At 35.0% G+C, this 16,539-nt stretch overlaps 1 protein-coding gene across 6 annotated transcripts in view; it reads right to left on the bottom strand.

Moving 5' to 3' along the window:
• The window catches only part of CYLD (CYLD lysine 63 deubiquitinase), a 56,152-nt gene that overhangs the window by 23,404 nt on the left and 16,209 nt on the right, over window positions 1-16,539 (bottom strand). For all 6 annotated transcript variants that reach the window (XM_064383056.1, XM_064383059.1, XM_064383060.1 and 3 more), the window contains 2 exons: window positions 2,294-2,392; window positions 642-758 (listed from right to left, as the gene is read on the bottom strand). In XM_064383056.1, coding sequence (XP_064239126.1) covers window positions 642-758; window positions 2,294-2,392 — 216 coding nt within the window. The remainder of the gene's footprint in view (window positions 1-641; window positions 759-2,293; window positions 2,393-16,539) is intronic.

The raw sequence follows: 16,539 nt of genomic DNA, 5'->3' as shown, positions 1-16,539 counted from the left end.
CTCTTCTGGTAAACCTAAGCATGTGTCTCCAAAGAAACATCCCCAAGACCCTAAGAAAAATCACCTTTGGCGTATTCTCACAGCATCATGTACCTTCACTGCACACATCACCAAGGCAACTCTACTTCTGTGTCTGTGGTTAATTTCTATCTCAACAACTTAACAACTGCAGACTCACAAGGGGCACAAACTGTGTGTATTTTTTCTCACCACTTTCATCTAGATGCCTAAAAGAATGCCTGGCACATCATAAGCACTCAATAAATATTTGTTGAACAAATGAACAAAGAAGAGAATAAACTAGGAGAAAACGACGTCCCAGAAACAAGCGAAGATAAATTTTTTTAAAAAGGCAATGCTTTAAAGAGGTCAAGAAAGAACCAGACAGAAATTTTCTACCCTACAGATCAGTTAAAGGAAAAGAACAAACTACTAATACATTTCTTAAACATTTTAATAATCTTAACAGTAGTACAAGTCAAACTGTGTACAATATTTTAGTTCAGCAATATTACAAACTAAATATTGTGGTCTATTCATTGTTTCCAAAAACTATAGATATTGCTATCAAAAAAAGCCATTTTTCTATGATGAGTTAAAAAGAGAGGATCATTATAAAGAACGCTAAAATTACAGATTACCTTCATCAATGTACCATGTATTTTTTGATTTGGATTGTGGTTGTGAGTCAACAGAAGACCCATTTAAGGTATAAAATAATTCAGATCTGTTTCTATTTCCAGGGTCTGAGGTAGATCCTATAGAACAAGAAAAGTTTCATTTAAAAATAAAGTCAACATAGTGTCAAAGGTTTTTTTTAGTAAGAGAAATGAATGAGTATGATGTTAACAACTGTTTACATAACCAATAAATGTATATAAAAACAATATGTTTTGTAATTGACTTCAGCTTTTAAAAATTCGGTAACCATTTTGGCAATATTAAAAACATCCTTGGGCCCAAAAGTCAATATAGGAGGGTAACAGGAGTAAGTTAAAAGAAAAGCCTACTCATTTTTTTGTTAAACGAATTGCTTTAAGAAATTGTTCCATGTACTGCAGCTTATTTCTAAATGTCAAAATCACCATTCTCCAGCTTCATTCTACAGACCCATTGGTTCACAAATTTAAGCTATTATTTTAAAACAGTTCATTTGAAAAGAATGTAATCTTCAAATGCTGTAATAAATTGGCACACAAATTATGTTTAAAAATAGTTAAGTTTTAAACATTTGGAATTGTTGGTAGTCAAATTCCTCGTGTCTTTGAAAAAAATCAAGCATTTTTATTTCTTATAGATTGGATTTATTTTACGTGAGAGGGTGAGTGTAGCTATGTCACAGCCATTTCAAGACATTACCCTGCCTCAGTGTTAATTAGAAGACATGTCATGGTGGGGCCAGTGGGCTCTCCAGAACCCACAAAAAAGCTGATTTTCCTTTTCAAATTAAAGCAGATAGCTGTACATTTTATAACTTTAAGATCTGCTACAATACAATTAACATGCCATACCTTAAGAAAATCTTTAGTCTGTTTCTCTTTAAGTGAAAGTAGCAAGTTTGAGCTATCCCATATAGATCTATAGGTTAACATAAAAAAGACTATTACCTATATATCCCGCAACTAATCCTAAGTCTCCCAGGCCCCACTGTCACATAAAATAATTCTTAAAGTACAATTTCCCTTTAAATGAACCAAAATTGTAATAATTGAGGAAAAAATATTCTTCTCCTAACCCACGTCTGAGTTAACAAAATTTCTTAGAGCTTTTTAATGAGCTGTTTGGCTTGTATAACTACCATTCTATAAATCTATGAAGTATGTGGAAGTTAACAAAAAAGAGCTGTGGAGCTCCGAAGCTTCTGGGAAACAGAAGAAATTTTTGCTTAGCAGTTTGGGATTTAATTTGTGCCACATCTAGTTAGTAAAACCATTTAATTAATCTCTAGTATACTTTATCCTATTTAACATTATCCATATAGGATTATTTTACACAGTTGCAATCCTAAACTATATAAACAAATATTCCAAGTAAGGAGGTCCAAAAACCAGTTGATTATAGACAAGCAAAACACACAGGTCCTTTACGGGGAACTCTTCATGAGGTGAAAAAGGCTGGGGACACTTGGCTTAAGCAACAATATTTCTATAAAAGCTTTAGTTTCACTACTAAAAATGTTTGAAGGAAAAAAGTCTACACACATGTTAAGAAGTAATAGCTAATAACTTTTTTAATGTGATGGCAAATTCAGCATTATGTAAATTACTAAAGGTTGTATGCTATTAATCCATACCTGTAGCCTTTGGTTTATTATGACTGGATGAACCTTTGTCCCCAACACCTCTTGACATAAAGGCAAGTTTGGGAGGCCTCCTTTCCTGTGTCACACTCTCTGAAATAGTAAACATGTTTTTTAAAGATAAAGGCAAATTCTTATAGAAGAGAAACAATCAAGAAAGCAATGACAGTAACAAAATTTTAAAAACCCTCCTTCCACAAAATGGCAGAATTTTTAGTCTCACAAATTCTTTTTAAAGGCCATCAAAAATATTGAAAAAGATAATACTATGGGGGAAAAAATCAATGCTGTATTTCAAAATGTAATTTCTATAAGAAAATACTCTCTCAAAATATAATTCAGTTAAATGCTTTAAGCTCCTGAAAATTTAATCACTTGTAGTCAATTTTATTTGATGTCTTAAAACACTACAAAGAAATCCTTACTCAATTTTTTACAGCATTTCACAAATCAGCAGGCCTACAACACCCCTGTGTATTCTGAAGTGTTTCAAACTCAAATATTTCTTGAAGATGCTGAGATAAACAAAGATAAACAATTTCTCTACTGCATAGAACCAGAACCTTTAATATGCTAATGTGCATTGTGAATTGCTCAAGGAGAAACATAATAAATTGATTGGTAAACATTTTTATGCCACTCTGCTTAGCATCTCAGATTAATATATTTCATGAACACAGTTTGAAAACAGCCTGGTTAGGAATATGTATCTGGTTAGAAAAGTTCTGGTTAAGAACATGTATCTGCTTTTAAAAACATGTATGTTAGGAATAACACAGATGTGTATACAAACACATACATATAAAAGAAGAAAACATAGAGAATTATACACAAATTAAAAACACAGAAAGCCAGCGACATACAACAATCATATATTTGAAGAAAACACAATTTATTTCTGAAATACAGGTGTAATACATGTGGCGAACTTGTCTTGAATACAAAGAGCACTCTAGACCTTAAAGCCCAGTGATGATCATAAAATACTCCTAAATACTGATCAAGGGAATGTAGAAGGTCAGTGTGGAAAGTTCTTCCTTTGAAAAATTCAACAACACATCCGTGAAGTCCAACACGACACTTAGGAGTCATACCTGATAAAGCTGTGTGTCAGCAAAAACGGTTATCACCCACAGTGGATTTGAGGACAGAAAGAAAGAAATAGGACAATTTTTACATTTTAAAAACAAGGAAAAGACTTTTCTTAAAAAAAGAGGAAATCATACTAAATGAATTATATGTAAATACTTGGTAACTTTTTTCCATGGTTGAAGGAGGGGAATGTATTATTAAACTATATCTTAAACATTTTAGAATATGATCCAATAAAATATGAAACTACTATTTTAATTCAAAAATCATACCAATTAATCATGAATTCCTTCAAGTGGTATAATAAGAGAAAAGCTATGTATTAATACCATGGTCCTCAGTTATCCACACTTTTACCTTCCACAGTCTCAGTTACCCACAGTCAACCACTGCCCAAAAATATTAAATAAAAAATTCATAACTTTTAAGTTGCATGCTGTTCTGAGTATTATAATGAAATCTTGTACCATCCCACTCCATAATCCCTGGACGTGACCCATCCCCCATCCATCATCTCTACACTGTGTCTACTCCCTGCCTTGTTAGTTACTTAGTAGCTACCCCAGTCATCAGATTAACCATTGCAGTATCACAGTGCTTGAGTTCAAGTCACCCTTATTTTACTTAATAACATTCCTGAAGTACAAGAGCAGTGATGTTGCCATATTATCATTGTATCTCCTCTGATTAAGTATTGTTTTTAATACCTTACTGTACCTACTATACAAATTAAACTTTATCAGAGGCATGAATATAGAGGAAAAATACAGTATATATATAGGGTTCAGTACTATCCACAGTCTCAGGTATCCAGTGGGGGTCTTGGAAGGATCCCTTGGTGAAAGAGGGGACTACTGTACTTTTATGATGTTGTCATTCAGATATATTTAAATAGCACCCATGAAAGCTACTTTGGAAGGAAAATCTTAGTCACTGAGACGAGTTCCCAAATTATAGCATATAAATTTACTAAAGAAAAACAATTCTCACTATTAACTGTAATTAACTGCATATAACATTTTTACAAGATGTTTACATGTATACCATGATATAGATCCATTATATAGTTAGTAACATTATAACAAATGCAGCAGGTGGTCTTCCCTTTGTTAGGCTATGAGGGGAGCCTGGCAAGACTGGAGGGCTGACTGGAGGGCCAACCGGATGGCCAGTGGTGACAGGTCTGCAGGTGACACTGGGAAGGAGCACCAAAGATTAGGAATGTGAGCAGGAGGGCACTGGAGTTGGAAACTGTGGCTACCTTTTGCCAAAGGCTGTCTGAGAGGGTGTTAAATATCATCTCTGAAGAAGAGGACATTCCATCAGAATTAGAATTCTATGCAGATAAAGAACACAAACCACCTCTAACTTGTCCTCCAGCAATTACATACCAAATATTTCTTGTTACTTTGTCACAACTGTGTTCATGGCCCAAAAGTACTTGGGTCATGAAACAAAGCTTTCAAACTTAAGTGAATTAGAAGTGTTTACCAACTCAGGAAAAGAGAAATATGTACAAAGATAAATATGTACCAAATGTACACATTATATATATACAGCAAGACTGCATTTTAAGAAAATTCACAGCTTATCCATCACTTGTTGATTTAACAAGAAAAAGAAAAATCCCTTGGAGAATCTTGAGCTGGAAATCATAACAATAAACTCGTGAACAAGTTATTGTTCAAATCAAATGAAATGTCTATGAATTTGAATGACCCAGTAAATTAAGAGAAATTGTTTAATTAATGTACTGCTTAACATCAGCAGCCACAAGAGCATAATTCAGACTCAAATGAGAATTTAACATCCATAGAAATCTTGTGAAGAAAATACAGTTTACTTGAGTAAAATGAGGTATTATTAAGCCCAATATCAGACATATCCTACATAGCAGCTATTCAAAAATTTCTAAAAGGTTGGGTTCCTGATCAGAATAAATATTTTCCATAACGGTATATGAAAAATGGTTCAAGAAATGCTAAAAGGTTCCATACAGATAACACCAAAAGTTGCATACTGAGATCTGATGCTTCAAATTATCCTTCAAGACTCCAGCTCTAACTGTCTCATAGGACCAGGAGTTCTGCCTATACAGGCAACATTCACAGTGATCCCTATTGACAGGCAATCTCTATGAAAGCCATGTATTATTATCTATCAAAATGTAAAATGCACATATCCTTTGACCTAGCAGTCCTACTCTTAGAAAGTTCTCTTTTAGCTATACTGGCACACATGCTAACTGATACAGAGATACGAAGTTATCCACTGAAGCACTGTTTATAACAGCAAAAGATTGAAAACAACCTAAATGCTCATTGGGAGGAGACTGATTCAAAAACTATGGTACATGCAAAAAATGAAATATAATGCAATGATTTAAACAAAAGATTAAGTATACAATTTATGTACTAATATGAAATAATCTCTAATATCTATTGTTAAGTTAAAAAGGAAGATGCAAGTTCCACTTCGGGGAAGATGAAGTAGATGTACTTCCTATTTCTCTTGCTAAGCACAACTAAAAACTCTAGACATAATATATAAAACAAACATAAGAAGGCTTTGAAAGATAGAGATGAGAAGGTAGACCAGCTAGGAACCTCAAGACCTAAGAAATAACATCATGGAGATTTCCCTCTGGGTTTCCTTCTTGACTGCATTCTTATTCCATACTTAGAGCTAAATAAGTCAGCACTCTGGAAACATCAATAGGCACAGACAAAACAAGGCCCCAACAAAAGTTCTGCTCTCTCTAGCCAAAGGATATCAATTCTCCCCAAAGTTATATTCAGGTTTAATGCAGTTCCTACCAAAATCTCAACAAGATTTTGTATAGATGCACACAAGATTATTCTAAATGCATATGGAAAGGAAAAAGATCTACAATAGCTAAAATCACTTTGGGAAAGAAGAATAAAGTATGAGGGATTTGTTTAATAGATTGCAAGGCTTACTAGTTAGCCACAGTGATAGAGACATAGGCAGTAGGGTAGACACACAGATCAATGGAACAGAATGGAGAACCAAGAAATGGACCCACACAAATATATCCAACTGAATTCTGACAAGAGCACAATAATAATTCAATGGAAGAAAGAGTCTTTTCAACAAATAGTGATGGAGCAATTAGATATCCATAGATTTTTTTAAAAAATTCTATTTCAGTCTCACATCTTATAAAAAATTAATTCAAAATAGATTATAGACTTAAATGTAAAAAGTAAATCTATGAAATGTTTTGGAAAACAGAGAACAAGGATGCAAAGAAATTAGAACCCTCATACATTGTGGCCTGGAAAAGCAAATGGTGCAGCTCCTTCGGAAAACCATCTGGCAGTTCCACAAATGTGACTAAACACAGGGTCACCATATGACCCAGCAATTCCACTCCTAGGCAGTACCCAACAAAACTGAAAACAGATGTCCACAGAATAACTTGTATATGAATGTTCACAGCAGCATTTTTAACAATAGTCAAAAACTAGAAATTAATGTCCATCAACTGGTAAGTGGATAAACAAAATATAGCAGATCCATTTATTAGAATATTAACCATAAAGATTATAGAGTACTGATTTTGCTTTCCCATGGATGAACCTTGAAAAGATTATGCTTAACTGAAGAAGCCAGATACAAAAGCCACATATTTTTTATTCTCTTTATGTGAAATGTCCAGAATAGGCAAATCGGTAGAGACAGAAAGCAGATCAGTGGTTGCCAGGGGCTGAGGGTAAGAGACAGTGGGAAGTAACTGCTTACTGGGTACTGGGTTCCCATGAAAATGTTCTGGAACTGGATAGTGATGAGGGTTGCACAACATATTACATACATTTCAATTTTTAAAAGCTTAGGAGAAAATCTTCCATATGCAGAGCTAAACAAAAGTTGTTGAACTTGACACAAAAGCATGATCCATGCTAGGAAAACTTTATAAATTGGATGTCATAAAAATAAAAATCTTGTACTCTGTGAAAGACCCTGTTAAGGGAATGAAAAGACAAGCTACACACTAGGAGATAAAATGTGCAAACCATATCGAACCAATAATTAGTATCTAGAACACATAAAGACTTCTCAAAACTCATCGGTAAAAAAGCACAGGATCCAATGAGAACCTGGGCAAAAGAGACGAAGACATCTTTCACTAAAGAATATATAAGAAGGCTGGGCACAGTGACTCACGTCTGTAATCCCAGCACTTTGGGAGGCCAAGGCGGGTGGATCACTTGAGGTCAGGAGTTCGAGACCAGCCTAGCCAACATGATGAAACCACGTCTCTACTAAAAATACAAAAATTAGCCACGCATGGTGGTGCATGCCTGTAATCCCAGCTACTCAGGAGGCTGAGGCAAGAGAATCACTTGAACCCAGGAGGCAGAGGTTGCAGTGAGCTGAGATCATGCCACTGCACTCTAGCCTGCTGGGTGACTGAACAAGACTCCATCTAATAATAATAATATATATATATACATGTATATATATATATACATGTGTATATATATATATAAATACACACACATACACACACACATATATACACATACATATATACACACACAGACATACATATATACACACATACATATATATATACACACACATATACATATACACACACACACACACAAAAAATGACAGAGAGCACAAGGAATGAGGTTCAACACCAGCAGCCATCAGGTAAACTCAAATTAAAATCACAATGAGATACAACTACAAATCTCTCCAAATGGCTAGAATTAAAAATAGTGACAACATCAAATGCTGGAAAGGATACAGAGAAACTGGATTACCCATATATTGCCAATGGTAATGTAAGAGTACAGTCACTCTGGAAAACAGTTTAGCCGTTTCTTAAACTAAATCTGCAAATATCAGCAAATACACACTTGGACAATTATGCCCAAGAAATAAAGATTTATGTGCACTCAAGAAACTGCACACAAATATTTATAAAAGCATTATTCATAATGGCCAAAAACTGAAAACAAACCAGATGTCCTTGAGTGGGTAAACAGTTAAACAAATTGATACATCCATAATATGGATATAGCAGGAATAAACAGGAACAACCCATGGATATATAAAATAATATAGATAAATATCCAGAGAATTATGCTGAGTAAAAAAAAGAGCCAGTCTCAAAAGGTTACATACTGTACAACTCCATTTATGTAACATTTTTGAAATGACTAAACTATAGAAATGGAGAGCAGATGAGTGGTTGTCAGAGGTTAAGGATGGGGTAGGAATAAGAAGGAATTCATGTGGCAATGAAAGGGCAACATAAGGGATCTCTGTGAGATGGGAGTGTTCTGCCTCTTGACCATATCAGAGTCAACATTCTGGTTGTGATGTTGCACACGTCTTGCTTTACAATATGTTACCACTGGGAAAAACTGGCTAAAGGGCACACAGGATCCCTCTCTCTGCATGTGAATCTATAATAATCTGAAATGTCTGTCAGTCAAATGTCTGAAAAAGGGCTTGTATTTAGAATTTATAAATAACTCTCAAAACCCAATCATAAAGAAACAATTAAAAACTGACAAAAGCTTTGCACAGATACTAAACCAAAGAAGATATGTAAATGACAAATACACACATGGAAGGATGTTTGATGTCACTGGTCACCAATGAAGTACAGAGTAAAACCACAATTAGATGTTGCTAAAATTTTAAAAACTGATCACACCAAGTGTTGGCAAAGATATGGAAGAACTGTAACTCTCATATACTGCTGCTGGGAATGTAAAATAATGCAACCACTTTGGAAACACAGCTTGGAAGGTTTGGGGGTTTTATTTAAGTTAACAATCATCTACAATATTATCAGCCATTCCACATCTAGGTAGGTACCCAAGTGAAATGAAGGTATATGTCCATATGAAGATCTGTATGGAAATTTTCATAGCAGCATTATTCATAATAGCCAAAAACTGAAAACAACTCAAGTGTCCATCAACAAGTGAATAGATATAGAAACTAGTATAACTATATCAGCAATAAAAAGAACAACATGGATGAATTAAAAAATAATTACGTTGAGTGAAATAAGCCACACAAAAAAGAATGTATCCTGAGCTATTCCACTTCTGTAAAATCCTTAAAAATGTGAACAAGTATATACTGACATGAAGAAGACCAGTGGTTGTCTGAATGTGGGGGACGGGAGGACAGGCAGAGGCAGAAGGAAGGATCCCAAAGGACATACTTGGGGTGATGGATATGTTCACTATTGATTGTGGAAATCGTCAAAAAAATAGCATTATACTCCCAACCCCCCAGAACTAGAACAGAAGACACAGGTTGAAATAGAAAACCAGAAATGTATAATTTTGGAGTGGCACTAATTGATATGCTTTGTCATAACAACTTCAAGAACCTAAACATAATGTGAAATTAGATATGTTAGCAGTGTTTTTAACCATTTAGAACAGAAATAAGGAGAGAAACAATTTTATAATAGGTTTAAGATTCCTGCATCTTTTAGTCAGAGGTATCCTTCAGAAGCCACTATTACAAGCAATTGACTAGAAAGAATTCTTTCCTAAGCTCCCCAGCTGTTCAACTGCTCCAAAAAGAATCTTTCCTTTTTAAATGCTGGAAATATGAATTTTGTCTTACAAATGAAGATAATTGGGCAAGAAAAAGAAACTAAGGAACTAAAGGAGACACTTTGATTTTTTTTTTCCTCTCAAGAAAAGAGTCTTAATGATGACAAAAAAGATAGATGAAGACTCATTCAAATAAACTAAATTAATTTTCATTTAAACAACTTTAATTTTTAAAGTCTATTTGCAAGCTTTGTTTGTTGGCAAATAAGTGTAATTTATGTATTATGTTATAAAAGCTGGTATCATTCTTAATTATCTCCTATTCAGCATTTATGAAAATCAAGCTTTAAAAGAAAAAAAAGTACCATTCTTTTCCTTTCTCGTCACTGCTCTGAGCCAGCAATAATGGCAATGATAACTACTGATTTAGAAGATCCAAGTGTGCCTGACAAGTGACGCCCAAGATATTCATGTAACTAATTTTTATTATTTTAATCCTCCACCAATATTTTAATAAAACAAAACTGGAAATGTTTTTAAGATAAACACTACTAATGAAGAATTCCTTGTTAGGTTATATTCCAGGAAAAATAGAAAGGGTAGCTTTTTTCTTTCCTTTTCTATTTAAGTGCTACTGTAGAACCCAAGATAATTTACATTTCAAACCAAATTGAGATGTGGAAAAAATATACAGAAGGAAATACAGCTCTAGAGTGTGTGGGGGAAAGCACTTCAAGTGTTTATTCTACAGCCAACAGAGAAAAACAATCAATTATACACAAGCCAACTTCATAGCTCAGGTATCTCAAATTATAACACTAAACTAATGATTTCCCTAGTCTCCTAACTTATTCAATATAATGAACTACATTCAGCTGTTAAATGTAAAATTCAAAGAAAAGCAATTAAGGTAGGTAAAGAGAACAGTTACTCTCAATCTAAAATGCTTTTTTATTTATTTATTTTTTAAGACTTCAAAAGTAACCTTTGGAAATTAAAAAAAAAAAAAAAATTGAAACCCACAAACTCATACAGGCATACCCTGGAGATACTGCAGGTTCCTTTCCAGAGCACCACAACAAAACAAATATCACAAGAAAGCAAGTCACACAAATGTTTTGGTTTCCCAGTGCATATGAAAGTTATGTTTACACTATACTGTGGTCCATTATGTGTGCAATACCATTATGTTAAAGAAAATAATGTACACACCTTAATTTAAAAAATATTTCAAGGCTAAAAAATGCTAATGATTATCTGAGCCTTCAATGAGTCATAGTCTTCCTGCTAGTGAAGGCTCTCGCCTCAGTGTGGTGTGGATGGCTGCTGACTGATCAGGGTGATGGTTGCTGAAGGCTGGAGTGACTGTGGCAATTCCTTAAAATAAGACAACAATGAAGTTGGCTCTTTCTTTCATAAAAGATTTCTCAGTAGCATGTGATACTGTTTGATAGCATTTTACTCACAATAGAAGTTCTTTCAAAACTGGAGTCAATCCTCCCGCAAGGCCTGCTGCTGCTTTGCTAAGTTTATGGAATGTTCTAAATCCTTTGTTGTCAAATCAACAATGTGCATAGTATCCTCATCAGGAATTGATGTCATCTCAAGAAACTACTTTTCCTTTCCTTGTCCATTCAGGTTTGATCATGAAATTGCAGCAATTCAGTCAAGTATATTTTCAGACTCCACCTCTAGTTCTAGTTCTTATTATTTCCACCACATCTATAGTTACTTTCTCCACTGACGTCTTCAACCCCTCAAAGTCAACCTCCCAAATTCCTGTTAATGTTAATATTTTGACCTCCCATGAATTATGAATGTTCTTAATGGCATCTAGAATGGTGAACCCTTTGCAGTTTTCAATTGACTTTGCCCGTCTATCAGGAATCATGATCTATGGCAGCCTTACAAAATGTATTTCTTAAATAACACTTGCAAGTAGAAATTACTCCTTGATCCATGTGCTGCAAAATGGATATTGTGCTAGCAGACATGAAAATAACATTAATCTCCTTGTGCATCTCCACCAAAGCTCTTGAGTGACCAGCTGCATCATCAATGAACAGTAATATTTTGAAAGGAATCTTTTGCTGAGCAGTAGGTCTCAACAGTAGACTTAAAATATCTAGTTAAGCATGCTGTAAACAGATGTGTTATCATCCAGACTTTGTTGTTCCATTTATAGAGCACAGAAACAGTAGATTTAGCATAATTCTTAAGGGCTTTAGGATTTTCAGAATCCTGGCTTCAACTTAAAGTCACCAGCTGCACTAACCCCTAGCAAAAGAGTCAGCCTATCCTTTGAAGCTTTGAAGCCAGGCATTGACTACTTCTCTCAGCTATGAAAGTCTTAGATGGTATCTTCTTGCAATAGAAGGCTGTTTTGCCTACATGGAAAATCTTTTGTTTAATGTAGCCACTTTCATCAATTAACTTAGCTAGACCTGCTAACTCGCAGCAGCTTCTACATCAGTACTTGCTGCTTCACCTTGTACTTTTATGTTATGGTGATGGCATCTTTCCTTAAAGTTTATGAACCAACCTGTGAACTTCCAACTTTTCTTCTACAGCTCCTTACCCCTCTCGGCCTTTACAGAATTGAAGAGTTAGGCCCTTGCTCTGAATTAGGCTTTGGCTTAAGGGAATGTGCTGGTTTGATCTTCTTTCCAGATAACTAAACCTTCCTCTATATCAGCAATAAGGCTGTTTTGTTTTTTTTTATCATTCATGTGTTCACTAAAGTAGCACTTTCAATTTCCTTCAGGAAATTTTTCTTTGCATTCACAACTTGGCTAACTTTGGAACAAGAGGCCTAGTTCTCAGCCTATCTTGGCTTTCAACATACCTTCCTCACTAAGCTTAATCATTTCTAGCTTTTGATTGCAAGTGAGAGATGTGCAACTCTCTCTTTCATAGGGAGAGGCCATCATAGGGTTATGAACTGGCCTAATTTTAATATTGTTGGGTCTTAGGAAATAGGGAGGCCCAAGAAGTGAGAGAGACAGGGGCCTGCCTGGTCAGTGGAGCAGTCAGAACACACAACATTTATCAGTGGAATTTGTCATCTTATATAGGTGTGGTTTGCGGTGCTCTGAAACAATTTCAATAGTTACATCAAAGACCATTGATTACAGATCACCATGACAGATATAATAATAATGAAAAAGTTTGAAATGTTGCCAGAATTACCACAATGTGGCACAGAGACACAAAGTGTGCAGATGCTATTGGAAAAATGGCATTGACAGACTTGCCCAAAGCAGGATTGCCACAAACCTTCAATTAATAAAAAACACGTATGTGTGAAGCACAGTAAAGAAAAGCACAATAAAATGAGGTACACTTGTATTTGATTTTGTAAGACAAGTGAAATTACATTTATCTATGTTGTTTTGGGAAAAACAGTATCAGCACAGAATTGGTTATCCCTCCAAGAATACATAAATAATGAAAGAAAATTTATTTTACAAGTGATTCCCCCATAACCATCCAGCAAGTTAACATTATAAAATGAGCATAACTCCTAGAATTTGCTTAGGACAGGGTGTCTCAAGCTCAATTCTACTGAGGTTCTGAACCAGATAATTCTGTGCCGTGCAGGGCTGCCCTGTGTACCATAGAAAGTTTAGCAGCATCTCTGGCCTCCACCCATTAGGGGACAGTAGTACTCTTAAACCAGATGTGGCAATCAAAAATCTCCAGGCACTGCCAAATGTCCCCAGGAGACAAAAGCATCCCAGGCTGAGAACTAAGGGCTTAGACCTAAAAAATGCACTAGTTACACAGTAAAAATAATAGTGTATTAGTATATCTAGAAAGAATTAAGAAAGCCAAAAGTTGGTCCTTTGAAAAAATGAAAGTGAGAAACCACTGGTAAGATTGGTGAGGAATACAGCTACTCAGGAGGCTGAGGCAGGAAGAATTGCCTGAACCCAGGAGGCGGAGGTTGCGGTGAGCCGAGATCACACCATTGCACTCCAGCCTGGGTAACAAGAGCGAAACTCCGTCTCAAAAAAAAAAAAAAAACAATAAGAAAAAAAAAATAGGCACAGATGCGAACAGTTCACAGAAAGAAACTGCTCTTAATTATATGCAAAGATGTTCAACATCACTCATCAGAAGAAATGCAAATTTCAATTTGCAAATGTATTATATACACTGAAATATATTTTTTATCTATCAGATTGGGGAAAAAAAAACACTCTCATGGGAAAGCTGTAAGTTATCCTTGCATTCTACTGACAGGAATATAAATTGTTTTATCCACTACTGAAAACAATTAGCAATATCTAGAACAATACCAATGCATAAACCCTTTCATCAAACAACTTCACTTCTGGGAATTTATCCTACAGACATGCTAGGACATGTGAGAAACAGTGATGTGCAGGTTACAGTAACATTGTGTGGAATATCAGAAAGTCAGAACCAACCCAAATATCCATCTATAGGAAACTGGTTAGGTTATGGAACTGTTTTCCACACAATGGAAACTTGTACACTATAAAAAACAGGAACCTCTCTTCACAAATATACAAAGAATTCTAAGATATAAAATGAAGAGAATAAAGCAAATGGCAGCATGGTGTATCCAGTACACTTCTTGTATTAAAAGGGAAGGGGGAATAAGAATATTTATATTTTATAAAGAAACACTGGAAAGATATATAAGATTAAAAACTGTGACCAGTGAGAAACAAAGGATGGAGTGAGCAGGCAACTGAGGCAGAGGGGATAAAAATGGAAATGAGATTTTTTATTGTACTTTTTTATTTTGATTTGAGATACATGAATGGATTTCTTATTAAAATTGTTTTAGTAACTTGATAGAGGTTTCTAATTTAAGGGTATATATGTATTAGTTAAAACCCAAATAAATCCGTATGTATTTCATTATATGTGTGACTTCTATCTGAAATGAAAAAGAAAACCCCAAATACTTGTCTCTAGTTAATCAGATGCACACTAAAGTATTTAGGAGGAAGTGAACTGATATCTGCTACTTCATGTGAAATGCACAAAAAACATGATGGATTAGTACATGAATAAAATGATGGCCAGATACATGATAAAGCAAGTAAAATGTTGATTGTAGGATCTAGATGGTATGCATAAAGAAGCTCAATATAAAATTTTCAGTTTTTCTGTTTAAAATTTCATAACAAAGCATTAAAAGAATTTTATTAAAATTATAAAAGTAGAGAACTCATGAGTCAATAAATGAGCGACTCAACAGAAAAACAGGCAAAAAACATACATATGTTTAATAGAAGACACAAATGTTGTATAAACATATAAAAGCCTGTTCGATCCTACACGTAACTTTAAAACCACCTTGAGATACCATTTCTCAGCTGCCCAATTGGCAAAAAATTTTAATCAGTACCAAGTGTTGAAGAGGAGGTGGAAACACCATAAAACCTAAGCATCCATTAATATTACAATGGGCACCAAACTGCGGGATAGTCACACGATGAAATATACTATGAAGCAGTGAGAGTGAACAAACTATTAATACCCTCGTCCACAGAAAAGAATCTCAAAATATATTTTAAGTAAATGATGCAAGTACTTTAAAAATCAGTAAGATTTTAACTACATTAAGTTCAAAAGCAGGATAAACTAAACAGCATATTGTTTAGTTATAGAGATATAATTAAATTATAAAAAGCAAGAAAATAATTAATGAAAAAAATCAGAATAGTGGTCACCCATAGGGAGAGATTGCAGTTATAACGAAGACAAGGTATGCAGGTGGTTTTTAAGGTACTTCTAGTATTCTGTTTCTTAACCTAGATGGTCAGTGTCATGAGCGTTCATTATTATTCTTAATATATGTTGTTATATACACTTTTGCAAATACATTCCACAATAAAAAGTTTCTTTTTTGAGATGGAGTCTTACTCTGTCACCCAGGCTGGAGTGTAATGGTGCAATCTCAGCTTACTGCAACTCCACCTCCCAAGTGATTCTCCTGTCTCAGCCTCCCAAGGTTCAAGTGATTCTCCTGCCTCGGCCTCCCAAGTAGCTGGGACTACAGGTACCTGCCAACACGCCCAGCTAATTTTTGTATTTTTAGCAGAGATGGGAGTTTCGCTATGTTGGCCAAGCTGGTCGCAAACTCCTAACCTAACGTGATCTACCCACCTTGGCGTCCCAAAGTGCTAGGATTACAGGTGGGAGCCACTGCACCCAACCAAGTGTTGCTTAAATATGAAAATGATCAGCACGTTTCCCATTTTTAAGGATTAAAGATGAATTCTTATAATAACATAAACATTCAAATGAAATTGTTTAACAGATATCTCAATTTTAACATGATCAAAACCAAGATTCTGACTTCTAACTCCCATTCCCCCACATGTGCTCTTCCTGTTGTCTTTTCCACCTGGGTAAATTGCTTCTCCAACCTACCAGTTGCTCAGTCCAAACCCTGGAATTATCCTTGATTCCGTTCTCTCTGTCAAACCTCACACCCAACCCAACTACAAATCTTGTTAGTGATCTTTACATTATATCCAAAATCCTTCACTTCTCACAATCCTCTTCATGCCACCCCAATCCCAGCCACCACTGTCTCTCATGTGG

Source organism: Aotus nancymaae, unplaced genomic scaffold (genome assembly GCF_030222135.1).
Source record: "Aotus nancymaae isolate 86718 unplaced genomic scaffold, 86718_ANA_hifiasm-v0.15.2.pri h1tg000030l, whole genome shotgun sequence".
Taxonomy (NCBI): domain Eukaryota; kingdom Metazoa; phylum Chordata; class Mammalia; order Primates; family Aotidae; genus Aotus; species Aotus nancymaae.
This window is presented reverse-complemented; position numbering and strand designations above follow the sequence as displayed.